This window comes from Manis pentadactyla, chromosome 1, assembly GCF_030020395.1.
Source record: "Manis pentadactyla isolate mManPen7 chromosome 1, mManPen7.hap1, whole genome shotgun sequence".
Classification (NCBI taxonomy): domain Eukaryota; kingdom Metazoa; phylum Chordata; class Mammalia; order Pholidota; family Manidae; genus Manis; species Manis pentadactyla.
In genome coordinates, this window is record NC_080019.1 from 181,649,784 (window position 1) to 181,677,408 (window position 27,625).

Consider the following 27,625-nt stretch of genomic DNA (forward strand, 5'->3'; position numbering starts at 1 on the left):
GCTCACTGCACACCTGTGGGCAATACATGGCTGTTGACTCTATAGTAAGAGCTCCGCCCAGTGCTCTGGGCGCGACATGGTGGCAGGGCTGCAAGGCTGCAGGAGAGCAGAGCAGAGGCCGGAGTGGTGGCAGCACCAAGGACTGAGGCCCAGAGGATGGCGGTGCAGGACAACTGTGCAGAGAAGCCCAGAGGACAGCTATGTGGACAGAGGGGCGCAGAAACAGAGACTGGCTTGCTGCATACAGACTCGCTCTGAGTGAATGGGATTCCAGTGACTGACCTGCCACCTGGAAATAAAGTTGGGTATAACCCTTTCACTCCAAAGAAAGTTTTGTTGTTGATTTCTTTGGTCACACTGAATCCATAGTGAACTTGCCTGGGGCTGAAACCCATTGGCAAGACAAAAGCACATAAGCCCTGGGGATGTAATGAACAGTATGGAGACTATAGCATATAACACTGTATTATATATTTGAAAGTTGCTAAGAGAGTAGATCTTAAAAATTCTCATCATAGGAAAAAAATTTGTAACTGTGTGGTGATGAATGTTAACCAGAATTCACAATGTATACTTTTACTGAATCATTACATTGTACATCTGAAACTAGTATAATGTTTTTATTTTATTTTTATTTTGGTATCATTAATCTACAATTACAGAAAGAACATTGTTTACTAGGTTCCCCCCTTCACCAAGTCCCCCCCACATACCCATTCACAGTCACTGTCCATCTGCGTAGTAAGATGCTGTAAAATCACTACTTGTCTTCTCTGTGTTGTGCAGCCCTCCCCGTGCCCCCCACGCACTATGCCTGCTAATCGTAATGCCCTCTTTCTTTTTCCCGCCCTTATCCCTCCCTTCCCACCCATCCTCTCCAGTCCCTTTCCCTTTGGTAACTATTAGTCCATTCTTGGGTTCTGTGATTCTGCTGCTGTTTTGTTCCTTCGGTTTTCCTTTGTTCTTATACTCCACATATGAGTGAAATCATTTGGTACTTGTCTTTCTCTGCCTGGCTTATTTCACTGAGCATAATACCCTCTAGCTCCATCCATGTTGTTGCGAATGGTAGGATTTGTTTTTTTCTTATGGCTGCGTAATATTCCATTGTGTATATGTACCACATCTTCTTTATCCATTCATCTACTGATAGACATTTAGGTTGCTTCCATATCTTGGCTATTGTAAACAGTGCAGCAATAAACATAGGGGTGCATTTGTCTTTTTCAAACTGGAGTGCTGCATTCTTAGGGTAAATTCCTAGAAGTGGAATTCCTGGGTCAAATGGTATTTCTATTTTGAGCATTCTGAGGAACCTCCATACTGCTTTCCACAATGGTTGAACTAGTTTATATTCCCATCAGCAGTGTAGGAGGGTTCCCCTTTCTCCACAACCTCGCCAACATTTGTTGTTGTTGTCTTTTCGATGATGGCGATCCTTACTGGTGTGAGGTGATATCTCATTGTGGTTTTAATTTGCATTTCTCTGATGATTAGTGATGTGGAGCATCTTTTCATGTGCCTGTTGTAGTATAATGTTTTTATGTCACCTGAAACTAATACAAATAGTATATGTCAGTTTAAAAAATGTGCCACTTTTGACCATTTTAAAGTACAATTCTGTGGCATTAAGTATATTTACACATTGTCCAACCATCAGCACCACCCATCTCCAGACCTTTCTCAACTTTCTTGACTGAAATGCTATACCTAATAAACACCAACTCCACACTCTCCACTCTTCTCAGCCTGAAACCACGATTCTACTTTTTGTCTCAATAAAGTTGACTACTCTAGTCCTCTCATAAGTGGAATTGTATAATATTTGTTCTTTGTGACTTGGAGGAAAGGTTTCAGATGATAAAATGAAACATGAGAGAAAATGGGCTCTCTTCACCCCTCAAATATTGTTGAATCTTCATGCAATGCCCAGAACTGCAGCCACACTATTGCAATGATGAAAGGAACCAGCCTCAGAAAGCAAGCCAGGAAAGCAGGGCAGAATAATAACATTCCATTGTCTGGATGCACTACAGCTTACCCATTCACTTACTGAAGAAAGCTTGGGTGCTTCCAAGTTTTGGCAATTATGAATAAAGCTGATATAACCATCCATGTGCAGGTTTTTGTGTGGACATTAGTTTTCAATTTATTTGGGTAAATACCAAGGAATTCAATGGCTGGATTGCATGGTAAGCATATGTTCAGTTTTGAAAGAAACTGACAAGTTGTCTTCCAAAATGGCCGTACCATTTTACATTTCTGCCGGCTGGCTCCACATCCTTGTCAGCATTTGGTGTTATCAGCATTTTATTTTGGCCATTCTAATAGGTGTGTAGTGGTACCTCATTAGTTTAGTTTGCCTTTCCCACAATGTCACAAATGATGTTGAACATCTTTTCATATGCTTACTTGTCATCTGCATATCTTCTTTGTTGAACTGTCTGTTAAAGTGCTTTGTCCTTTTAAAAATCTGGTTAGTTGTTTTCTTATTGTTGAGATTGGAGAGTTTTTTAACAGTTGTGTCTTTTTCAAATATTTTCTCCCACAGACCTTTTTGTAATAGAGCCTAGGTTCCTGCCTGTTTTCCGTTACAGGGTATAGATCTTTGAAAGAGTGCTATGCTCAAGAGCTGAACAGCAGTGCCGCCAAGTAGTACTTTGCTCTGCTAAAATAAGCATCTAAAATAGCAGCAGGTTTTTTAAAAATTAAGGTATCATTGATATACAATCTTTTCTTTTTAATTTATTTTTAATTTTATTTTTTTCCTTTTTTAAATTTTGGTATCATTAATATACAATTACATGAGCAACATTGTGGTTACTAGATTCCCGCCATTATCAACTCCCCACCACATAACCCATTACAGTCACTGTCCATCAGTGTAGTAAGATGCTACAGAATCACTACTTGTCTTCTCTGTGCTACACTGCCTTCCCTGTGCTCCCTGCTACATTATGTGTGCTATTCGTAATGCCCCTTATTCCCCTTCTCCCTCCATTTCCACCCTTCACCCCCAGTACCTTTCCTTTGGCAACTGTTAGTCCATTCTCGGGTTCTGAGAGTCTGCTGCTGTTTTATTCCTTCAATTTTTGCTTTGTCTTATGCTCCACGGATGAGTGAAATCATTTGGTACTTGTCTTTCTCTGCTTGGCTTATTTCACTGAGCATAATACCCTCTAGCTCCATCCATGTTGTTGTGAATGGTAGGATTTGTTTTCTTCTTATGACTGAATAATATCCCATTGTATATATGTACCACATCTTCTTTATCCATTCATCTACTGATGGACACTAAGGTTGCTTCCATTTCTTGGCTATTGTAAATAGTGCTGCAATAAACATAGGGGTGCATATGTCTTTTTGAGACTGGGCTCCTGCATTCTTAGGGTAAATTTCTAGGAGTGGAATTCCTGGGTCAAATGGTATTTCTATTTTTAGTTTTTTGAGGAACCTCCATATTGTTTCCACAATGGTTGAACTAGTTTACATTCCCACCAGCAGTGTAGGAGGGTTCCCCTTTCTCTGCATCCTCGCCAGCATTTGTTGTTCCTAGTCTTTTGGATATTGGCCATTCTAACTGGTGTGAGGTGATATCTCATTGTGGTTTTAATTTGCAGTTCTCTGATGATTAGCTATGCGGAGCATCTTTTCATGTGCCTGTTGGCCATCTGAATTTCTTCTTCGGAGAACTGTCTCTTCATATCCTCTGCCCATTTTTTAATAGGGTTATTTGCTTTTTGGGTGTTGAGGTACATGGGTTTGATATACAATCTTATGAAGGTTTCACATGAGCAACATTATGGTTTCAATATTCAACTATATTATCAAGTGCCCCCTGAAACCCCACTGCAATCACTGTCCATCAGTATAGTAAAATGTTATATAGAGTCACTACTTGTCTTCTCTGCTATACTGCCTTCCCTGTGACCCACCTATATTATGTGTGCTAATTATAATGCCCTTAATCCCTTTCTTCCTCCTTCCCCACCCACCTTCCCCAACCTTTGGTAACATCTAGTCCCTTCATGGAGTCTGTAAGTCTGCTGTTGTTGTTCCTTCAGTTTTGCTTTGTTGTTTTACTCCACAAATGAGTGAAATCATTTGGTACTTGTCTTTCTGTGCCTGGCTTATTTCACTGAGCATAATACCCTCTAGCTCCATCCATGTTGTTGCAAATGGTAGGATTTGTTTTCTTCTTATGGCTGAATAACATTTCATTGTGTAAATGTACCACATCTTCTTTATCCATTCATCTACTGATAAAATAGCACTGGGTTTTTGTTGTTTTTGTAGAACTGAATCAAGTACTACAACTCAAAGTTGACTACTTTGAGTACTATACTTTGAGTGCTGAACTCAAAGTACAGACACAAATAGAGTTAATGTTATTTCCAGAGGTCTCTGATCCAGAGATAAGATATGGGAGTTTTTGCCAGAGATTAGGTTACCATTAGTAAGCTTACTACTAATGGACACTTTGCCCTTAGGAGTTCTTGTAACAGTTGCACACGTGGACAGAAATATGATTTGTTGAAAGGATACTTTGACAGGGGAACTGCCAACCTGGTTTTGCCCATTTTGACTTTCCCTGCAGTGCAATCTTCAACAAGATGCATTCAGTCCAGATAGTTTTCTATATCAATATGAAAGGGGTCATCTTCTTAATTAAAGACTACAAAACGATTCATTTAGAATGTCTGCTAATATTCTAGAAAGAGAATTCCATACATTTCATGAGTTCTATCACCAGACTCAACCTTGCACTCAGCCCAAAGCAAAATCTCAACAACAGTGCCAATTCTAGGCAATCACTCCATTTGCTTGCAAACTGCTTTGTTTGTTTGCTCCTCCCTCATTTCTAGATTTCATTTTCTAAAATCTTGTTTGGTGTCCTTCAGACCAAAATATTCCTGGGCTCTGATCAGATCGGCACATGTTCTTGTTTTACCACTTATTAGCTCTGTGAGCTTGTGAAGCAGGTTACTTAATATGTCTCAGCCCGTTTCTATACTTGTGAAATAGGGATCATAGTATTATCAAAAGAATGTTAGAGGGATTTAGCCTCAGTTGCCCACAGAAGGAACCTACTGGTTAATGTACTTTGTGCTAGCTTTCTCGCTTCTCTGTCTCACTTTCCTACTTCTGTACTGTAGGTACTTCCTGGAAATACTGCCTCACCTATCTGGAATTCTCATCTCAGCTTCGGCTCTGGAGTAAACCAAATTAATACTACATCCCCACTGTCTGTGTGACAGTTCTTTTTCAAACCTTAACCTCAAAGAACTTCAGGAGACCTTACCAGCTAGGTCATCTATTGACCCCAAAATGTGTGTGTGTTAGTTTCAATTTTATTTTACATATATACACATATTTGTAGACAGTGGGGTTCTTATGGAAGCTTCTATTAAGGAACTGGTGAAAAACATAAAAATAGTTTTACCTACTTAAAACCTGCCGAACTAATAAAAACAATAAGTTTAAAAAAAATCAAAGTATAACACAAAAAGCTACTTATTATAAGCCTGATGACTGTGATGTTGTGATATGATAATAAATATATATTTGGTCTTTGTCCCAGTGCTTGGCACAGAGTTTCTAAAACTCTTGTAACTTCCTAAGTGATAAGAACCATAGGAACATCTTTTGACAAAAATGTTTTTTGTCCCTGGCTCCTGAAACAGGTAAAAGGAGTACCTTCTATTTTTACTGTTTTTTATCCCTAGTTACTGAAATAGCTCTGGAGTGATAAAAGTGAAAGTAATGCCCTTCATTATTCATAGAAGCCTTTTCAACCACCCAGAGTTTTATGTCGACCAATTTTTAGAAAGCCCCTAGGATGTGGTGGGGCTGGTTGCCTGGGAAACTGACAGTGTGATCAGAGAGCTGGAACTTTTAGCCCCACCCTATGCCCTCTGGAGAGGGAGGAGCGACTGAAGGTCACAGTAATCACTAATGGCCAACAGTTTAATCAATCATGCTGTATTGAAGCCTCCGAAAAATCCTAACTAAAGCGGTTTGGAGAGCTTCAGGTTTGGTGAACATGAACACATCCATATCCCAACAGGGTGGTGTACCCCAAACTCCACTGGGACAGAGGCTCCTATGCTTGGGACCTTTCTGGACCTTACACTATGTATCTCTTCATCTGGTTATTCATTTTTAATCTTTAGTATATCCTTGGTAATAAATCACTAAGTAAACTTTGCCTGGGTTTTATGAGTCAGCCTAGCAAATTTGAAACTTGAGGAGGGGGTAATGGGAACCCCTGGTTTATAGCTAGTCAGTCAGAATACAGGTGACATCTTGGGACTTTTGATTGGCATCTGAAGTGGGGATAGCCTTGTGCAATGAAAACCTTTACCTGTGGGGTCAGCACTAACTCCAGGCAGTTAGTTTAAGAATTGAGTTAAATTATAGAACACTTAGCTGGTGTTCCCCCAAAATTATAGAATTGCTTGGTGTGGAAAACCCCCACGCATCTGGTGTCAGAGGTATTGAGTGTAGGGAGCAAATAGTGTTTTTCCTTTCAATGATTTATGACAAAGTGAACACACTCATATAACATTAACCTAAATAAAGAAATAGAATTATTGCCAACATGCCTCATGGCCTTTCACAGTTACTGCTCTCTCTCTTCCCAAAACATTACCACTATGTCTTCTTAGTGTTTATTTTGCCTGTTTTTGAACTCTTTGTAAATGAAATCACACAGTATGTATTTTAAACAGCTTTATTTATATAATTCATATATCATATACTTGACTCCTCTTAAATGTACAATTAAAGAGTTTTTGGCATGTTCATAGAGTTGTGCAACCATCACAACAATTAATCAATTTTGAACATTTACATCACCACAGAAAGAAACCCTGTACCCATTAGCAGTCAGTCCCCATTCCTTCCAAATCCTCTTCCTTCTTCCCTCAGCACTAGCAACTATTAATTTCCTTTCTGTCTCTACAGATTTGCCTACTCTATATAGTTCATATAAATGGAATCAAGTAATATGTAGTCTTTTGTGATTGGCTTCTTTTACTTAGCATAATGTTTCCAAGGTTCATCCATATTATAGCATGTATCTGTATTCCATTCCTTTCTACGGCCAAAACTTATTTCATTATATGGTGCTGTGGACTGAATTGTGCTGCTCCCAAATTCATACGATGAAGCCTTAACCTCCAAAGTGACTGTATTTGGAAATAGGTACTTTAAGGAGATAATTAAGCTTATATGAGGTCATAATGGTGGAACCTTAATCCAATATAACTAGTATCTTTATAAGAAGAGACACCAGGGATGTGTATGCATAAGAGAAAAGGCTACATGAGGACTGTAAGTCCAGGGAGAAGAAATCCCAGGGCAAAATGCCTCTAAAAACCGAGATCAGTCAAAGGGAGAAATAAAGTTTAAAACCCATTTATTGCTTACAAACTGCAGTCCAGGGCCATCTCTCTTCTCTGCTCCTGAATAAGCCAGCCCCTCCCTTTAAACTCTCAGGTTGAGACACACCCTCGGTTGCCCAGGTAATTACCCATTGATATAGAGATGAATTTCTCGCCACCCGTGAGGATATACAAATGCACTAAAGCCAGGTGAGCTACTCTGGAAATGTTACAATTTTACCCACAAGGACACAGCAAGAAGGCGGCCATCTGCAAGCCATGGAGAGAGGTACGAGAAACCAAACCTGCCAACACCTTTGTAAGTCTGGGGAGAGGAAATTCCGGGGCAAAATACCTCTAAGAACCGAGATCAGTCAAAGGCAGAAATACAGTTTAAAATCCGTTTATTGCTTACAAACTGCAGTCCGGGGCTGTTTCTCTCTTTCCTGCTCCAGCAAAAGCAAAACTGGCCCTCCTCTCTCCTCTCTGGTACAGATAAGCTTTCCTTGCCCATTGATATGGAGATGAACTTCTCTCCATCCTTGAGGAATAATGCAAATGCACTAAAGCCATACTTCTTTCCACCTCTGAATGCCTATTGATATGCAGATGTACTAAAGCCAGGCAAGATATTCTGGAAATGTTATAATTTTACCCACATCTTTATCATGGACTTCCAGACTCCAGAACTATAACAGATAAAGTTCTGTTGTTTCCATCCAGTCTGTGGTATTCTGTTATGGCAGCCCTAATAGACAAACACAAGAACCAAATGGAAATTCTAGAGCTGACAATGTAATATCCTAAACTAAAAATTCACTGGATAAATTAGGCACTCGACGAAAAGATCAATGAATCTGAAGTCAGGGTAATACAAACTCTAAACTGAGAATAAGGCTGAAAAACAGTAACAGAGCCTCAGTAATTTGGGAGACAATATCAAGAGTTCTGATTCGTGTTTTGGAGTTCCAACACTCCAGGCTGGCAGTAAAAATGTCTGATGATGGTAATGTTTCCAAATTTGATAACATATATAATTTCAAGAAGTTCAAAGAAGGCCAAGGAAAATAAACATAAGGCAAAGCATACCAATGGTGATTATAGTTGATAACACTATATGTAACTGAATTTTGCTAAGACAGTGGAACTTAAATGTTCTCACCAAAAAAAAAAAGGTAAATATGTAAGGTGATGGATGTAACAATTAACTAGATTGGGGAAATCCTTTCACAATGTATGTTTACATCAAACCATCACATTGTACACTTTAAATATCTTATGACTTTATTTGTCAATAAAGCTGGAAAAAATCATACCAAAGCATATCAAAATCAAATTTTTGAAAAACAGTGATGAAGAGAACATCTTAAAGGCACCAAAGAAAAAAGATGTATTAAGTACAGAGGAATAAAAATAGACATTACTGCTGATTTCTCATCAGAAACAATATAAACCAGGAGAAATTGGATTATCATCCTGAATGATGAAACAAAACAAAAACAAGGGGGAAAAAACTATAGAACCCACCATTCTCTACCCAGTAAAAGTATTCTTCAAATTGAAGGTAAAATAAAGACATCTGTAAACAAAAAAATCACATTGGAGTAGGACGGGCCATTAATCCAATATTACTGTGTTGTATTAGTTCCTTTGGGTTGCTATAAAAAGTCACAAATTGGGTAGCTTAGAGACAACAGAAATTTATTTCTCACAGTTCCGTGGGCTGGGAAGTTCAAAATCAAGGCACCAGCATTGTTGCCTTCTGAAGATGGCTCTCTTCCTGTTAAATAGTAGGCAACTTCGTGCTGAGTCCTCATATACTGGAAGGGGTAGCATCTCTCCGGGGCCTTTTTTGTAAAGCACCAATCCTTTTTATGAGGCTTTCACAATTATAACCTAAGCATATTCCAAAGGCCCCACCTCTCAATACCTTCAGGGTTAGGCTTCAACATATGAATTTTTTGGAGGACACATTCAGATCAATCAAGTGTCTTCCTTCATAAGAGGTGAAGAGACACACAGACACAAACAGGGGCACTGCTATGTGACAGCAAAGGCAGACTGTAGCTCTATAGCTGCAAGCCCAGGAATGCCAGGGCTAGCTAGAAAACCACCAGAAGCTAGGAAGAGGCAAGGAAGGATTCTTCCCTAGAGGTCTGAAGCCCTGGTGACACCTTTTAGCCTCTAGATTATTCTTAAGACATATTGTTTTATGTCTTAAGCCACCCAGTTTATGGTACTTTGTTATGACAGCCCTAAGAAACTAGATTATGTGACACTTGAGAAATGAAAATGTATACCACAAAAAGATTTATATATGAATATTTATAGCAGTTTTACCCATAGTAGCCTGAATTAGAGCTGTAAGCAGTTAGATAGACATGAGCAGGAAGGGAGAAAGGAGGATGAAAGACCACCCAGTCTCTAACCAGTCTCCACTTAGTCTCTGTCTAGAGACTGCCCTGTCTCTCTTAGACCAACCCCTTTTACAGTTCAGCACAAACTGGTAAGCAAAATATATGGGTCCTGGGACCTTCCTGATTGTGGCACATATGTACTTAAGGAAGACCTTGTTGCTAACGACACTGAGGCCATTACAGTATCATTATTATATCATTTACACTGCGGTCGTGGGTTTTACTTGGATGCTCATGAGAAAATGATGAACACAAACTTGTGCAAAGAGGCTGAAGGGGTGGAACCAGGAGGGTCTAAAGGATGATGTAAGAATGACAAAATAGGAGGGAGAAAACAAGTAACTCCCCCATAAAAAGACACAATGTAAAACCTGGTGGGCACCCTCAGGGTCAGCCACTCCTCTGTTTTTGGAGCATATTTTCCTTTCAATTTGCTAAATTAAAAAAGCCCTTTGCAGTGTCAACTATCAGGACTCTTGACTTAATTCTTTCCTTCAGGAAGACAAAAACTGAGGAATTCCACAATCCCAGTAACTGAGGAATCCCACAGTCCACTGCCCAGTAACATATTCAGTCCAAGTTTCCATCAATAGGTGAATGGGTTGACAAGTAGTGGTATAGTCATACAATGGAATACTATTCAGCATTAAAATGGAATATACTATGGATAAATACAACATGTACAAATCTCAAAAACATTAAGCTGAGGCAAAAAAGAGGCTATATTGTATGATTCTATTTGCTTAAAGTTTGAGGATAGCAAAACTAATCTGCAGTGAGAGAGCAGTTTTGTGATAGTTACACAGATAAGTGGCTGTAAACATTTGTCAAAGTTCATTGAGCTGTATACTTAAATTTTTATTTATGTAAATTGTACTCAATGTAGTTGATCAAAAATATATACTGTAAAAAGTTGAAAGGAATATTCATGGCAGCATTATTCATAATAGCCAAGAAGTTGAAACAATTCAAATGTCTATCAATTTGTAGGTAGATGAATAAAATGTGGCACAGCAATATGTATTAATCTTCTTAGGCTACCATAACAGAATACTAAAAATTGGATGGCTTATGCAACCGAAAATTATTTTCTCACAGTTCTGGAGTCTGGAAGTCCAAGATTAAGGGGTTGGCAGGTTTGGTTTCTCCTCATACCTCGCCCCATGGTTTGTAAATGGCTCCCTTCTTGCTGTGTCCTCATGTGGCTTTTCTTCTTGTGCATACAGAGCCCTGGTGTTTCTTCTTAGGACACTAGTCATATTGAATTAGGGTCCCACCCTGGTGATTTCATTTCATTTTATGTTCATTACCCCTTTAAAGTCCCTATCTCCAAATACAGCCACACTGGCAGTAAAGAGCTTCAACACACGAATTTGGAGGGGACACAGTTCAGACCATGACAATTTTTTTTCATAGTTTTCATTTCTTCCCCTTTTGCTCATGTTTTCCTGAAATCCTTGAAAATATTTATAATAGTTCCTTTAAAAGTTGACTTTGTCATTTAATTCCATCATCTGTGTCATATATATAGTTCTGTATCTCCTGACTGATATTTCTCTTGATTATAGGTCACATTTTGCTGACTTTCAATATCTAGGATATTTTTTAGAAAGTTCACTCATTTTAAGTGATGATTCAGTGGTATTTAGTCGATTGACAAATTTGTGCAACCATCACCACAATCTGATTTTTAGGACATTTTCATTCACCATAAAGAAATCCCATGCCCTTTAGCAGTCACTCCCCATTCCTCTCGCGCTCCCAGTCCTAGTCAAACGATAATCTACTTCTCGTCTCTATAGATTTGCCTATTCTTGCTGTCGTCTAGTAATTTCGATTGAATGTTGGGTCGTGGTGGAGGAGCGTGGGTCCCGGCTGTGCGCAGGGCCCGGAGCCGGCTCTAACCAATGAGAGGTGTGTAGCGGTGGAAAGGTGGTGCCACCAAGCGGCCAAGCTCGGGGTTGGCTGACCTCTGCGGCGTGGGAAACCCCGGTCCGGCTGAGCACTAGGTTCACTTCGGGCTGTGGACCCCCTCTGTTCCTGTAACCCCAGGTTTCTTGGCTGCACGGACAAATCAATTTTCAAACGGATGGAGCCTGGGAATTCCAATGCTAGGCAACCCGTGACCTACGAACCGCTCCAGCGCCGAAGCCTAGGGGAAGTGGGATAGCACCCCCTCCCCGACCAGCCCCAGCGTGGCGCATGCGGGCCGCTGGGCGCGGAAGCTGCTTCCCTGCGGGCGGGTGAGTCCCGGAATGAGGCGGACCATTGAGATTTCTTGGCTCTACTACGTTCTCAGTCACAGAGTTTTTATTCTGTCCCCATTGCGATGTCCCAGTTGCTGCCACTGTCAGAAGTAAAGACTGCACTGTCAAGGAATGGTCCATGAAAGTAACGCATTGGTAAATTCGAACATGTGTAGGAATCATTCGGGGATGTTGATTTAATGCAGCTCCGAATTCGGTAGTAGGGGCTGGGGGTCCCATATTCTGCGTTCCTGGTATGTCACCACGCAACACGGATACTGCTGGTTCCTGACTGACAAGAGCAGTAAGGCAGCAGGGGGAGGTGATCGTGGATGGTGGCTGTGGTGACTTAGGAAGGGCCATGTGCATGCACCGAAATTTATCACTGGAGTAAAAGGGCAGGTTGAAGGTGACTCAAACCTGAGAGTAATTAGAAATGTTTTTATTCACAATTTATACACAATTTGTTTTTTTTGTCTTTGTTACATATTCATTTTAGAAATCTTGTAAGTTTTTGTGTAAGCACTGATATTCACTGATTTCAGGTATTATTGCTGACTTCCAGTTTTTTCTTTTACAAAATATTAGTACATAGCTCTTCATAGTTGCACCTTCTACGTGGTGTTTATGAGCATTCTTCAATGTCATTAAATATTTTTTCTCCCAACTTTTCTGAACAACTTCAAGCATACAGAAAAGTTGAGAGAATTTTACAGTGAAGCAGTGAAGGAATCTCAAGGGGGCGATGATTTTGCTCCTCTGGACACTGGTAATGTCTGAAGACCTTTGGGATTGTTATATCTGGAGGGCTGTTCTGGCATCTACCAAATAGAGCCATAATCCGTTGGTTTTTTTTTTTTTTTTTTTCCTGCTGTTCAACTTCCTACAGTGCACAGGACATACCCTGCAACAAAGAATTCGCTGGTCCAAATGTTCTTGGTGCTGAGGTTATCATACAACTCAGACCTTTCACATTTTATTCTACCAGCTTCGTCATGTATTTAATCCATCCATCAGTCTATCTATTTTGATGCATTTCAAAGTAAACTGCAGACATAAGCATTCTTTCCCTAAGTATGTCAACATGTGTAACATTAGGATTCAGATTGGTTAGTTTTTCTTTTGAGGTAAAAATGAAATATACATCTTAAATGTGTATTTGCTGAGTTTTGACAAGGGCATATACCTGTGTAATTCCAAACCCTATTAAGTTATAAACATTACCAACACTCCAGAAAGTTCCTTCATGCTCCTTTCCAGTCAGTCCCCACCCAAATCCACAGACGTAACTACTGTTGATTTTTTTTCCCTTCATAATTAGTTTTGCCTGTTCTAGAACATGATATGGATGGAATTATACAGTAGGTAAATTTGTGTAAGGCTTCTTTCAGTACAGTATTTTAAAGATCCATCCTTGTTCTTGTATGAGTTTCTTTTTATTGCTTAGTAGTATTCTACTGTATGACTATACCACTTTTTCTATTCTTTTAATGGAAACGTGAACTGTTTTCACTTTTTGGCTATTATAAGTAGGGCTGCTGTGAACATACAGCATTTCATTTCTAATGACCGTATTTATTCAATAAGTATTTATTAAGCACTTACCATGTTCCAGATGTTTCTACGTTGTAGACATACAGTCATGAACAAGACAAAGATGTCCCATCTCTCAAACAGCTTACATTTGCACATTTCTGTGTATGAATGGAGGCTGGAGGAAGGGCAAGGAGATAAATATATAGGTAAATATGAAAGAAAAATACCAGACAGTGATAATTCTTGGGCAGAGAAGTAAAATAAGGTAATGTGAGCAGGTGGCTCTGTAACCTAGTTTGGGTGGGAACAGAATTACAGTAAGATACCAACCAGGAATGTCAAGGGGAAAATTATTCTATGCAGGGGAAGCACGTATTATAGTGACCTTAAGGCTGTGTTTTAGTGAAGAGAAAAAAAAAGTGTGCCGAGTGAAGAAAGCTTAGTGAAAAAGCTTTTACAAATTATTGTATCAGCAGTAAAAGCAGGAGAGCCACTTTCCTCCCTATTTAACCATTGTTACTGTCGTCAATTCAACAGGTTAGGAAGCTACTTTAAATCTTATTAACAAGGACAAACATTTCTTTTTATGTTTTATGGCCAATTGGTCGTTTTATTGTGAATTACCTGTTTAAATTCCTTGCAGTTTTTCTATTGGCACCTGTATACCCCCCTTTTTTTCCTTGCCATTACTGTATCTTCTCTGTAAGACTGGACTCCAGGGCGGCGAGTATTTACTTCATAGCGTGCTTGGAGCTTTTTGGCATTTAGAGTTTGACCGAATAAACAGTAAATATTTGAAAATTTCACCCTCCGTTGGTAAGGTTAGTTCAAGAACATTTACGAACTCAACTTTAGAAGTTGACAGGGCAGAACTAGGGGAACTGCATTAAATTTATATGTTCCCTCCTTACCAGCCTTCACATGTAATGTGTTTGAGTAAGGTAACCATCCAGGGGTCTCCGACCGTTGATCACCACCAGATACCCATACTTCGGGAGCATTAAATAACCTCACTGTTAACATGCGAACATGGAAAACTCATTAATAAACTCCTCGCCGCTGTTGCGTCCAGACTTCCTGCGCGAGCAGAGCGCAGGCTCCTATTAACTAGCGTCAGCGCCGCGGGACGCTGGGTCCAAAGCCACTCCCCATAATGCCGCGTACCGGAAGTTGTTGCTTTTAAGGGGTCACGCTGGCTTCTGCTCCGTCGCTCTCTATTCGTCAGCCGGAGGAGGACGCAGTTGGCTGCCCAGCCCAAGGGCTCATTAGGGGATGCAGTTATGGGTGCTGTCGCCGTGGGTGAGTTCTGGTGTTACTGACTCTCATTTTACCGCGCCAAGACGCTGGATTTCCTGCCCCGACTTCGTTCCCTTCTCGAAGGTCGCTCTTCCTCAAGCACGTTACCCGGCCTCTGCGGGGTACCGCGTCTTCATTGGCTTCATGTCCTGTCAGTTCTAGGAATTGGCCAATGAGTTGGTGCTTGCGCCTCTCTCGACCCCGCGGACCCCGAGGTTCTCTGGTGGGTGCAGAGCAGTTGGGAGGAAAAGGGAGGTGTGGCGGGCGCCGCGCGACTAGGGGCACAGTGCGGCTCAGGGCTGAGTTCCTGCCGCGTCCATGTGGTGGTTAATAGGAAGAGCAGGATCTGTCACCCAACCGGTTCACTGCACTAGGGTAGGTCAGATTTACGCAAAACTTGAAAGCCACGTCTGAGACCTGCTCACAAAGTTTTCCAAATGCTTCCATTTTTAATGAAACCGAGAGGATATGGGAAGACTGGAGGTGGGTAGGGGGGCAGAGAGGGAAGAGAACTGGATTAAAGGGAGCTTTGATTTAAATATTGTGTGGAGTCCTGCAAAGAGTACTTTGGCTAAGAAGCTAATTATCATCTGAGGACTTGTCTGAAAAGCTTAATAGGTTTACTATGGTTTTTAGCTGATGGTACTCTCAGTACTCTTCTCACGACTCATTAGGTGCTTTCATAGTTGCCGAAAATTTATTGGAGCGCTTTACACAGCGTTGAAGTGACTCCCTCCCTCCTGTCTTCCTTCTGCAGCAATTACAGTTCGTCTGTCAAGTTTTCCTTTGGAGTGTGGGCTGCTGCATTTCTCAAAGATTTGCTAGTGCCGTCTTCACTGCTGAAGACTCCTCCATTCTATACTTTTCTCTTTTTCGTTGGAACTTGTTTGTTTCATTCTTATGTATCTGCCTTTGCACCTTAAAATCATCCTTTATGCCTCAGGTACTGTTCTCTTTGTCTATTTAAATATAAGAAGTATTTCTTTAGGACCTGCTATGTACTCACACAGTGTTAGATGCTATAGGCAATTCAGAAGTGAGGCTTGAAACCATTTCTTCTCCTAGGACTTTAGATTCCAGTTAGAGAAATAGCACATGTCCAGGTTAAAGATTTAAGAGCAGCCCACTATAGTATCTGATTAGGGGACAGAATCAATAGTGCTCACTATCAAGGCTGGGGAAGTTTCTTTTGAGAGGTTAGGGTAGAATGGTTGCCAAGGTTTCCTTGAAATTAGAATCTTGGAGGATTGGTAAAAATGGAAAGAAATCAAAGGCATAGAGGTTGGGGGTAAAGTGTTTTGGAGTGGAGGATACTGGAGAGACTGGCTTGATTGGAGTGGAAAGAGTGGTGATTTTAGAACCCAAAGATCTGCGTTTTAGCTCTCTCTCTGCCACCCTGTCTGTGATCTTTCATCATTTAGTTTCTGCGTTTCCTCCTTTAGGGAAATGCCCCATTTGAAGGGTTGTGAATGAGAAAATGTTTATGAAAGGGCTTGTAAGATCAAAAGTACCATGTAATTAAACTTTAGTGGTTCTTTGAGAAATAATGAGAGTCAAGATTACCAGAATGGATAATTTATAAAAGACCATGAGGACACAACTCCAAAGTGTGGCTGGAAAACTGTTAAATGCTTTTAATTAGGAGAGTGATGTGATAAAAATGGCATTAGAAGATACATCTTGTACCAGAATGCGGCATAAATTAGAGGGAAGAATTTAGGTGTTATTTTTTTCCCTCATATCTACAGTTCTAAATAAGATAAATCATGCTACTTTAGGGTGAGAAAAAGTACATAAAACATACCCTTGTTTTATATGTACTCATATACTTGGTGTTGTTAGTTGTTAATTCATTTATTTTGTAAACATGGAACCTTGTTACATTTTAGATTATCCTTGGAAAAGGTAGCAGTTACTCAATTACTAGATGTAGCACTCATCTTTTATACAAACCTTTTTGAATTATGTTTAATTACTCTAACCCATAAAGATCCAAAAGAGGAACACTTCTAAGACTAAGTCTGGGCAGGATGACAGTTAAGTATTAGAATTAATTGGGAAGTGTTTTCAAAACATGTCCCAGGTCCTACTTTCCACTTATATAATCAGAATTTAATAAGCATCCCAGGTAAAATAACTATTATAACTATTTAATTGATTTTTTGACACTAAGTTGTTCTACTGTATGTAAAATACAACTTCTCAAAATCACTATTCAAAGTTAGGTAGTCCTGTATATACTTTCAGCACTTTTCATGTTTTCTAATTGTCAGTTGTTGACTAAAAAGGTGAAGATTTAATCTGCAGCTAGTTTGTCATAGTTTTCCAAACTGATTTTGGTAATAATACAATAAATAGTTGAGAATGCAGTTGTAATCAATTCTCAGCTCATATCCATAGGAAATCCTGATGTTGAAAATGCCAAAGGTGTCACTTTATATTTGGCTTTGATACTGTTTTGTAAGTTTTCTGACTCCCTTAGGAGACTGTTTTCGGCACTAAATTTTTCTTACAGCAATTATAAATTTAATTTGCATAGATTGCAGTGCTAAGAAAAGCTGAGAAGGAAGGGAAATTATCTTAAATTTCAAAATGCCAGCGACATTCCATACTTATGTAGTGAGAAAATTTGTAATAGTGTAAGGTGCTGAGGCTTTTCAAGAGCTCTATAAGAAGACATAGGTTCTTTCCTGACATTTATACTTACTTACCCTTTCTAAGAGTCAGTTTCCTAAGCTATGAAAAACAGGGTAATAACTATCCTATTTGCTTCGGAGTTCTTATTGAAAACTAGAAGATATATGTGAATGGTCTTTGTAAATTATAAAGTGTGGTAGACATGCAAAATATATATGGCTTAGTTACATTATTTCCTAGAGAAATATAAAACATACTTTCTTTTTGTCAAGCTAATTTTATCTTGTTTTCTAGATTGTTATTTTGTGTCAGTAAGTAATCCATAAAGTGCCAGCATGGGAAAGAAACGGACAAAGGGCAAAACTGTTCCAATTGATGAATCTTCTGAATCTTTAGGTATATTTCACCAATTGAATCTTTAAAGTCATGTTTGTATCTATATATTTGTATATGTAAATATGGGATCAAAGTGTACATTCTGTAATTTGCATTTTGACCTAATGTTTATATCTACGTGTCATTTAATAATGTTTATAGTATTTTTAATGGCATGATATTCCAATGATGACCCAGGGTGCATATTGCTCAGTGTATTTAGGTACTCTGTTTTTTCAGTGTTATGAATGGAGTGATAGTAAACATTTTTGTACCTAAACCTGTGCATATCCAGTTATCTTCTTAGTACAGATTTTAAAAGTAGAATTGCTGAATTAAATGGCATAAATATTTTCAAATCTTTTTTGGTTCAATTGTCAAATTGCCTTCCAAAAATGTTTTACTAATTTATAGGCCCCCTAGGCAGCGTAATAAAGTGCGCTCATTTTTTTGAACCAACACTGGTTGGTGTCATTTAAAAAAAATCTCTGCTGATTTGCTTGTTGAAAAAGGTTGCTTGTTGAAAAAGGTATCTTCTTTTTTAAATTTGTGATTTTTGTTTGTTTACTAGGAGTTAGTAGTTTTTCACATGATCCCATTTTTGCATTTATTTTCTTTTGGTGCAAGTTCATTGTACATAAAGCTAAATGTGCCAGTTGACTACTTTCTAAACCTTGAGGGTCGCTGAGATCACTGAAGCCCTTTAGAGTGGCTTGTGAAGAAGCTCTTTACTGATTTGGCCCTAACAGGGTTTTCAGTCTCAGGCCCAGCTACTTGTTTTTACGCCAGTCTGAGGAGGAAGCATGCCCTTTGCCTTTTGAGACCTCCATGTTTTTGTTCCTGGGATATGGCCTTTTCAGTTGTTCTTTACTTCTTGGGGTCATAGTTTAAAGTGTGAGCTTTGAAATCAAAATTATTTGAATCCAAATTCTGGCATAATCCCTCAGTGGTTATATTACCTTGGGCACTAAATCTTCATGTTCTCATCTGTTATTGGGGATAGTAGTGTCTTTTTTCTGGGGTAGTTGGGAGGATTAAATGAGATAATGTCGGCAGAACATTTAGCACAGTGTCCAGGCTTGTAGTAAGTGCTTAGTCAATACCAGAACATTTTATTACTCTTAATATCTTTGCAGACTGTACAGATGTTATCTTCCCTGTGAAACTTTCATTGGCTTTAGCCTTCTCTTCTTGTACTACTGTAGCATGTTTTGGAAATTCTTACAAATTTATTTATTTATCTGCCTCTCCTTCCAGAATGAGAACCACTCGAAGAGAAGAGCTATGACTTGGTTGCCTTTGGGGTCCCTGGGCTCTCCCACGGAGCTGGGCCTGTTATAGTTGTATTGTTGACTGAATGAGGGACCTTCTGCAGAAGCCTTTTAAGATAAAGAGAATACTTATGATAAAAGGCCTTAATTTAAAGGAAATAAATAGATTGAAGTGAATTTGGGGTGGTGGTGGTAATACCTAGGACTTCAAACAAGCGAAGTTTCAAATTTGTATAAAATCTCTTGCTCACCTAATCATCTCATATTTTTAAATATCAAAAATTTAAGTTTCCATATTATCTAACCTTTTGTTCACAGAGTAAATTTATTTTTGAAGTTCAAATGAAGGTTAAGTTTTGAGATTAATTGAAGGCATGTTTTACCTCATTACTCCTTTATTATTTGTTTTAATAGAACCTATGTGCAGACACATTAGAAAAGGATTGGAACAAGGTAATTTGAAAAGGGCTTTATTGAATGTAGAATGGAATATTTGTCAAGATTGTAAGACGGACAATAAAGTAAAAGATAAATCTGAAGAAGAAACGGAAGAAACCCCTTCAGTTTGGCTATGTCTTAAATGTGGCCATCAGGTATGCTTAGATTTTGACCAATACGGGATTTAAAAAAATTCTTTGGATTTATTTTAGAAGGTATTATCTAAAAACATAGTGTAGGTAATTAGGAAGCCAGCTGGCACAGGTCATGTTCCCTGGGACAGTTTCTGAGATTGGTGTTCAGCTGGCTTATTGGGAAGTGTTCTCAGGCCCCACACTAAGAAAAGAGGGAAGCAGGATTAGGCAGAGGGACGTTGAACTGAGAGGCAGTGCTGTAGGCCTCAGTTGATCTTACAATGAACTCTGGCCTTCAGAGGTGTTTTGAATTGAGGCAAGGGACCAGACCTATGTATGGTGCTAGACCAGTCATTGGATTGGGGTGCCCCTAGGGAGTGGGCCTAACCTTGGGTAAGGTAGCTGCTTTCCACTAAGGATAATTCCTGGGGATGGACAGACAACCTGTGAGCTGTCAGCAGGCCACATTCTGGCATCTGGGAAAATGAGTTCCTTGGTCTTGGGAGTGGGAGTTTTCTGAGTGGCAGAACAGCTCATAGGTATTTCCATGGTACTAAAGGTCAGGGCCTCTTAGTCACCCTTAGGGGTGGCAAGTTAAGTTTATATGTTAGGAGCCTGGACTACGAGGCAGTCCTGTCATAAAACTTCACAAGGAGGCTGAGAGTTACTTTTTGCTTTTGCTTTTTTCTAAATTGAAATTCTCATTGAGGTCATTATAGATTCACTTGCAGTATAAAAAATAATACATAAATATCCCTGTAACTTTGCTCAGTTTCCTCTGGTGGTAACATGTTATAAAACTATGGTATAATATCACAATTAAGATATTAACATTAATAGTCTGCAGTCTTAATCAGATCTCCCCAGTTTTACTTCTCTGCATTTGTGTGTATGTGTGCTGTGCATTGTTTATATGTGTATATTTAAGTTCTTTACGGGTTTATCACCTGTGTAGATTGGTGTATCCACCACAGTCAGTATACTGAATAATTCCCATTAGATGGATCTCTCATGTTGCCCTTTTAAAATCATACCCACCCTACTGCCATCCCTCCCTCTAGCCATTGGCAGCGACTAATCTGTTCTCCATTTCTAAAGTTTTGTTATTTGAAAAATGCTGTGTAAGTGGAATCATACAGTGTACAACATTTTGGGATGGGCTTTTTTCACTTGGCATAATCACCTGGAGATTCATCAAAGTTTATCGTAGTTTGGTACTATTTCATGCTGCAGATGTACACAGTTGAACTGTTTACCTGTTGTAGGACATCTGGGCTGATCTCATTTTTGGTGATTATGAATAAAGGTGCTATGAACATATTTTGTACAAGTTTTTGTGTGAACTTGAGATTTCATTTCTCTGTGAAGAATGTCCAGGAGCTGCAATTGCTGGGTATTATGATAGTTGCTGTTTAGTTTTTAAGAAACTGACATTGTTTCCCAGAGTAGCTGTACCATTTTATATTCCTATCAGCAATACATGAGTGATCCACTTTCTCTGCATCCTTGTCACCATTTAGTATTGTCACAGCTTTCTAACTATTCTGATAAATAGTGTTATCTCATTGTGGTCAGACAATTTTTAAAAATGTGTATTTTACAAAAGAATATTTATTTGTATTGGAAAGGTTTTTTTTGGACTTCTTGAATACATATGGTGAGCATGAAGATATTTTGTTACTTCAGATTTTCCAGAATACATTTCCTACTGTGAATTTTATTTATTTTACTACCTTTTTAATTCCTAAGGTCAAGACAGTGTCAATATTGTTAACTTTCGTACCACTGTAGTTGTCTTTTGCACTGTAAGCAAGTGATTCTTCATTGTTGTTAGAGGATAACTCATCTCATTCTAATGTTTCAAATGATATCAAATGGTGTTATAATTGTCAAAATGAATATCAAATTTTAATTCATTGATTTTAGAATTGTGTGGGAATTAAGTCAGTAGGGTTTGATATTATAGTTAAAAGATTAGAAGCCATTAATAAGTATTTCCCCTCCAGAGTATATTTTTAGTTATTATAGAAACAGGACCACTTGCTGTAATGCAATGCAAGGTTGTTGGTGGCCTGGTTCAAATAGATACACAGTGAAGATACATTTCTTAGTGATATAACCAGCTGGAGGCAGAAAATGTGGTCATGTTCTTTTATGAATAAGCCTAACATCTTGCAGGTGAAAATCTGTTTACGTGTTCAGTTAATGCTGATTGACCTCCTGCCATTTGCTAGATTTTTTTGTAACAGAAAGATTAATTCTGTTTTTTGTGCCTTGAGGATTTATTGTCCAGGAGAGAAAGGATATAAACATTAACAACTTTCATATAGGGCAGAACATAAGGAATGTTACCAGGAATCTACACCATGTTTTGTAGGAATTTGTTTACAGGAAGAATACAGTGTTTTCTCATCTGGGAGGATAAGCAAAGGCTTCTGAGAGGAGGTGGCCTTTGAGCAAGATGCTGAAGACTGAGTGGGATTTGATCAGTGGTGTAACGGTAAAGGATTCCAAGACAAATGGAATAATGTGAACAAAATTGTATTGTGAAAGTGCTAAGTGTGGCTTTTGCTGGTAGATGGAATGTGAATATAGGAGTTGACCCTGGAAAGGTAGGTTGGAGTCAGAGGATATTAGTTTTGTTGATTGGAGTTTAAGAGCAATTCATAATTTTTGAATTGAGTATATGAAGAGAGTTTTGTTTTAGGGAAACATTAAGCTGAAAAAATATTTATTTAAAGAAAGAGTTTGAAGTTAGGAAAGTACTTAGGAAGCTGTTAAATAGTCCCAACTGGACCAGTGAATGCCTTCATTAGCATGGTTTAGTTGGGACTGGAAAGAACAAGCTGAGATGAAGAGTACTTTCAGTGCATGGTGTCTAATTACCTTTGTCTTTACATGTCCTCATAAGTAAGCTTTAACAAAATCTGGCCCCTCTCTGAATATTATTTCAGAATTTTAAGAATGTTAAACTTTCTCAAGCCACTTCCTTGTTCATCATAGATTATGAATTGTCTCCTTTTTTGGTGAATTTTTGTGGCTTTAAGTTTATGATTATGATTCTCTAGGGCTGTGGCAGAAATTCTCAGGAGCAGCATGCCTTGAAGCACTATATGACACCAAGATCTGAACCTCATTGTCTGGTTCTTAGTTTGGACAACTGGAGTGTATGGTGAGTTTTAACTCCTGTGCTGTTTGACTGGAAATCATTTCAAATATTGGAGGTGTTTGAAATGTTTAAGGAGCAAGAAAGTTGGAATGTTTATAGTACAGTTGAGCTGAACAACATGGGTTTGAACTGCATCCATTTATATGTGGATTAAAAAAAAATGTAGCATCTGTAATTGGATGTAAGGCAGTAGATTCCATGGGTGATGTGGTGGATGAAAATGGACAAATAATCGTATATAATGGCCAGAACAGGGATCAAACCCTCTACCTTGGTGTTATTAGTGCTATGCTGTAACAAAATGAGGTGACTGGCCACTATAGAGACTAGATAGAAACACCCGAGAGGAGCAGAGATGGTGGAGGCCCTGGTCAGGCAACTCAGAGGAAGGAGGAGGGAAGTGCGCCCCTCCCAGCTGGGGTCTTACCCATTTGCAGACAGGTGTCAACCCTGGCAGGGACCAGTAGAGCAGCTAGTATACACCCTTTGCTTGCTCTCTTTTTCGTGTGGATCCCACAACCCTACCATTTCTTTCTCCTGTTCTACTCTGTTGCACCTGAAGTTAATTGACCCATTTTATATACAGTAGACTATTAGTAGTTTTCGGGAGTCAAAAGTTAAATGCAGTTTTGACTCTGGGAGTCAGCATTCCTAATCCCTTTTGCATTGTTCAAAGGTCAGCTGTATTTGTTTAAATACCAGCACCTTCGAAGGCTGGAGAAATAATGTTATAAGAAGTTTTTGTTTTCTATTGTACAAACACAGAAGTTGTAGCGTATAGAAGACTTAGGCATCTACCCTTTTGTTTTTCTAGCTTGTAATATTGTAAAACATATATGGTGGGTTGTTTTTAGTTTAAAAATTGAGACACTAAACAAATTTCAGGTGAACTGAGAATATAGTAAAATTTTGTCAGTGGATTTGCATGAATATTAATGTCAGGCTGATTTGTGTATTTCCTAGTTTTTAACATCATTAGAACACATTTTCACATCTTCAAAAACATTTATTTACACAGTAGTGTTCATTAAGCATCATCTATCAGTTGTATAATTTGTTAATTTTGATAGTATAGGACTGTAGTTTGAAATATGTGTAGGAAAAATTTCTGACTTTGACTTATAAATAGTGATTTCAGTAAAATGTTGGAGTTTTTTCATTGTTTTTGTATGTAGGCATCATTTGGACTAATCTTATCAATAGTAAGCCAGAGTTAATATGGATAGTCTTTCAAGAAAACATAGGCTTTTTATTTTAATTTCTCTAATAGAATAATTTGGTGGTTACCAGTAACTTTGGGTCCCAGGAATTAAAGTTTGTCTCCTTTTTTTTTGGTTGCCAGTTTGTCACTTTTCTTCTCTGTGATCTTTTGGGACACAGGTGTTACCTATGTGATGATGAAGTCCAGTATTGTAGTTCTAACCGATTGGGTCAGGTGGTTGATTATGTTAGAAAACAAGCTGGTATTACAACTCCAAAATCAGGTAAAATCACTTAAAAAAAAGTGTTGATTTATATATCTGCTGATATTTAGATTAATTTACTTTACTATCCAGCATTGGATATAACTGAATAACATTAATGATTATGGTTTCCTTTAAACTATGAAACTTTTTGGTTAAGAATGTAAGACAATGGGGATATAGATAATTATAAGGTGTTAGAATTAGAAGGGAATCTGAGAAACAATCTAGTCAGGTATGATGAGGTCTGGACTAAGTAATGGGCAGTACCATTCTGCTCCATGCCCTGGCCCAGGCTTGATGTAGTCCTGCCTTATGCTGAATTTACTTTGTTACACTTGTTTGGATAATACGAAAGTAAAGTGCTTCTAGCACTTTCAAAAGGTCAGATAGTTCTCAGGTTTTTCATGCATAATTCAGTTAATTGGATTGGAACTCATCATCTGCTTTAAGGTCTTTTAGATTTTTATCGTCACAGAAGTATCTTTGGCAGAGCTAGAATTGTTGGTTCCTAATTTTGAGATTTGTATTTGACCCATGGAATTCATTTAAAAATTTATTTCATGTCCACATTCTTTACTTGATTGTTTAAACTCTAATTTCACAAGGTAAGATGTACTCATTTGTAAAAAACTTCTTTGCAATAAAAAAGGAATAAAAAAGGAAGGTTTATACTGAAGCATGTACTGCGTGGTTTCATTTGTCACAGTAATGCTTATATCACTTCTGAATTTTTTTTGATTGTTAGTTTTTCTTTCTCTATGGTGATTTATTTATATTTATTACAAACTATTTAAAATCAGACATGTGGCAAATAAAGATATGTGGTAATATTCCCAAATTTGATTACACTGTCCTAAGTATAAATTTTCATTTGGTATGGCTGTATTACATATTTTGCTAAACTTTTTTTTTCTGCCTTTTTTTTAAAGCAGCAAAAGAAAATGGTAACATTGAACTTGAAAATAAAAAATTAGAAAAGGAGAGTAAAAATGAACAAGAGAGGGAAAAAAAGGACAACATGGCTAAAGAAAATCCTTCTATGAATTCTAGTTCTCAAATAACCGTGAAAGGACTCAGTAATTTGGGAAATACCTGTTTCTTCAATGCAGTTATGCAGGTGCCAGGATTAATTTTTTCTCCCTTTAAAAAAATCTGATGTTTTCCTCATAAGATTTTTTGGATATTTGTAATCTGTAGTATTGACTATTTCCCCACTGAGCAATTTATTTCTGTGTTTTCAAAGAAAGCTCAAGGAAGTGTTTACTTTACATGACAGCAAGACACTGCTGAACACCGTAGTGGAATAGGGTTCAAAACAAACATGGCCTCTGTTCTCATGGAACTTGCAGTGGGGCAGGAGAAGCACAGGATAACTTAGTAGATTAACAGTTAAAAGTGCTGGTGACTGCTGCTCCTCGTGGTGGTGGTGGTGGTGGTGGTATAGCTGCTTCTCACTGGGTGGTGGGAGAATCACCTATTGAGGTGATTCTGATTTCTGAACTAAAGTCTGTATGGGCCAAATAGAGTGGGGAGAAGAGCATGCCATTACTTTTTGTTTCCAAGATAGATACAATAAATGATTGCAGTGTTGATATTGATTTTCTGTTTCATCAGAACAGACACTTAAATACTTGAATGAATTGATTTGCCATTAAATAATTTTTCTTTCTACCCGACATTCCAGAATTTGTCACAAACACCAGTGCTTAGAGAACTACTAAAAGAAGTAAAAATGTCTGGAACAATTGTAAAAATTGAGCCACCTGATTTGGCACTAACAGTATGTACTTAAAATTTTTCTTTTCTAATTAGTAATTTTCTTCTCTGAATATTTACACTCAATTTTAAAGAATTGATGCTCACTTTTACCTTTTTTGTTTGATTTGGTTTTAGGCTACCAAGTTTAACATTTTCAGGCTAAAAGAAATTATAAGGGGCTTTGCATTTATTTGATCTGTGTATGCCATGTTCTGCTGTGCTCTAGTGTTTGTCTTCCTTCTTAGGAATGTTGTTGGCATTTATGAACTCTGAGGCATGCATTATTATTTTTAACATATTTTAAGATGACTTAAATACTGTGTAGCCAAATGAATTTTACCTTATCCATTTTTATTAATTACATTTGTGCTGTGGTTCTTTCGGTTCCACAGTAAACTAAATTCTTCACAAAACAGAAACTGTACACCTTTGGGTGTGCATTTTGAACTTTTAAATGGGACAGCTCTGTCAGGAACATTGGCAATGTAGACTGCATTTGGTAAAATAAATGATTCCAAAATTTGACTGAAGACAGTAATTTTTATTCCCACATTCAGGAACCCTTAGAAATAAACCTTGAGCCTCCAGGCCCTCTTACTTTAGCCATGAGCCAGTTTCTTAATGAGATGCAAGAGACCAAAAAGGGAATCGTGACACCTAAAGAACTCTTTTCTCAGGTCTGTAAAAAGTGAGTATCTGCTTTGATTATGCTTTCCGTGCATCAGTAAGATGCTGAGAAACAATATGAAAAAATTTGTATCATTAGAGGCAACCCAGTACATATATTAAAACATGGTTTATTTCACTTGGATTAAAAAATGTGAACTTTATGTGAAGATTAAATCTGCCAAGGGTGGTGTTGAACTAAACAGAAATTTTGAGAAACTAGAATATGCTGAGATTTGGAATATGATCCTAAGATTTTGTACAAATTGTTTCATATTTAGTAGACTCATCATTGCTTTTCTTTCTGATTTCTTTCTTTCCTTTTTTCCTGTAGAGCAGTGCGGTTTAAAGGCTATCAGCAACAAGACAGCCAGGAGCTACTTCGCTATTTACTGGATGGAATGAGAGCAGAAGAACACCAAGTTAGCATATTTTGACCAGTGTATTTTCTAATCTCCTCTTCATTAGCTTGTCTGTCATTTGATGTCTTAAGGGCTTTTAAAGCAATGAAAACTAGTTATTGAGGCCATCATATTTTAAACCTTTTTTCTGTACTGGCCTTTTATATTTTAATCATTAGAATGAAGAGAATTAGAAATGATTCTCCTTTTCTTGATGCTCTATTTACTTAATATTTATAACATTATTATCCTTAAAGAGTTTATTGCCTCTACCAGGAGAGCTAAAAAGTATTGGAAAATATTTCTTCCCAAACTATTCCCGGTTGCAGGGCACCCTTAAATTCTTGGAGTTTGATTTAACACAGCTGTTTGAATCTGGGAAGTATTTTCATTTTTGAGTCCGGGGACATTTGTTGCATTTTTAACAAAT

The 27,625-nt window shown here is 38.2% G+C and overlaps 1 protein-coding gene and 1 long non-coding RNA gene across 8 annotated transcripts in view; one reads left to right on the forward strand and one right to left on the reverse strand.

The window, feature by feature from the left end:
- Positions 1-6,725: 6,725 nt before the first annotated feature.
- Positions 6,726-14,701, reverse strand: LOC118932653 (uncharacterized). Its single transcript, XR_005032832.2, has 3 exons — positions 14,209-14,701; positions 13,654-13,759; positions 6,726-12,952 (listed from the first exon to the last, which is right to left on the reverse strand). It is a non-coding gene; the product is annotated as an uncharacterized LOC118932653 (long non-coding RNA).
- A 47-nt stretch (positions 14,702-14,748) lies between these two features.
- The window catches only part of USP16 (ubiquitin specific peptidase 16), a 31,141-nt gene continuing 18,264 nt past the window's right edge, over positions 14,749-27,625 (forward strand). For 2 of the 7 annotated variants that reach the window (XM_036926293.2, XM_057503801.1), the window contains exons 1-9: positions 14,749-14,883; positions 17,812-17,913; positions 19,578-19,756; positions 22,804-22,907; positions 24,285-24,388; positions 25,300-25,487; positions 26,055-26,150; positions 26,686-26,816; positions 27,129-27,216. In XM_036926293.2, the coding sequence (XP_036782188.2) occupies positions 17,853-17,913; positions 19,578-19,756; positions 22,804-22,907; positions 24,285-24,388; positions 25,300-25,487; positions 26,055-26,150; positions 26,686-26,816; positions 27,129-27,216 (951 nt within the window). In that variant the 5' untranslated portion in view covers positions 14,749-14,883; positions 17,812-17,852. Of the gene's footprint in view, positions 14,884-14,955; positions 15,104-15,637; positions 15,824-17,811; positions 17,914-19,577; positions 19,757-22,803; positions 22,908-24,246; positions 24,389-25,299; positions 25,488-26,054; positions 26,151-26,685; positions 26,817-27,128; positions 27,217-27,625 lie in introns of those variants that run through there. The other 5 variants (XM_036926294.2, XM_036926296.2, XM_057503787.1 and 2 more) reach the window with 5 other exon arrangements.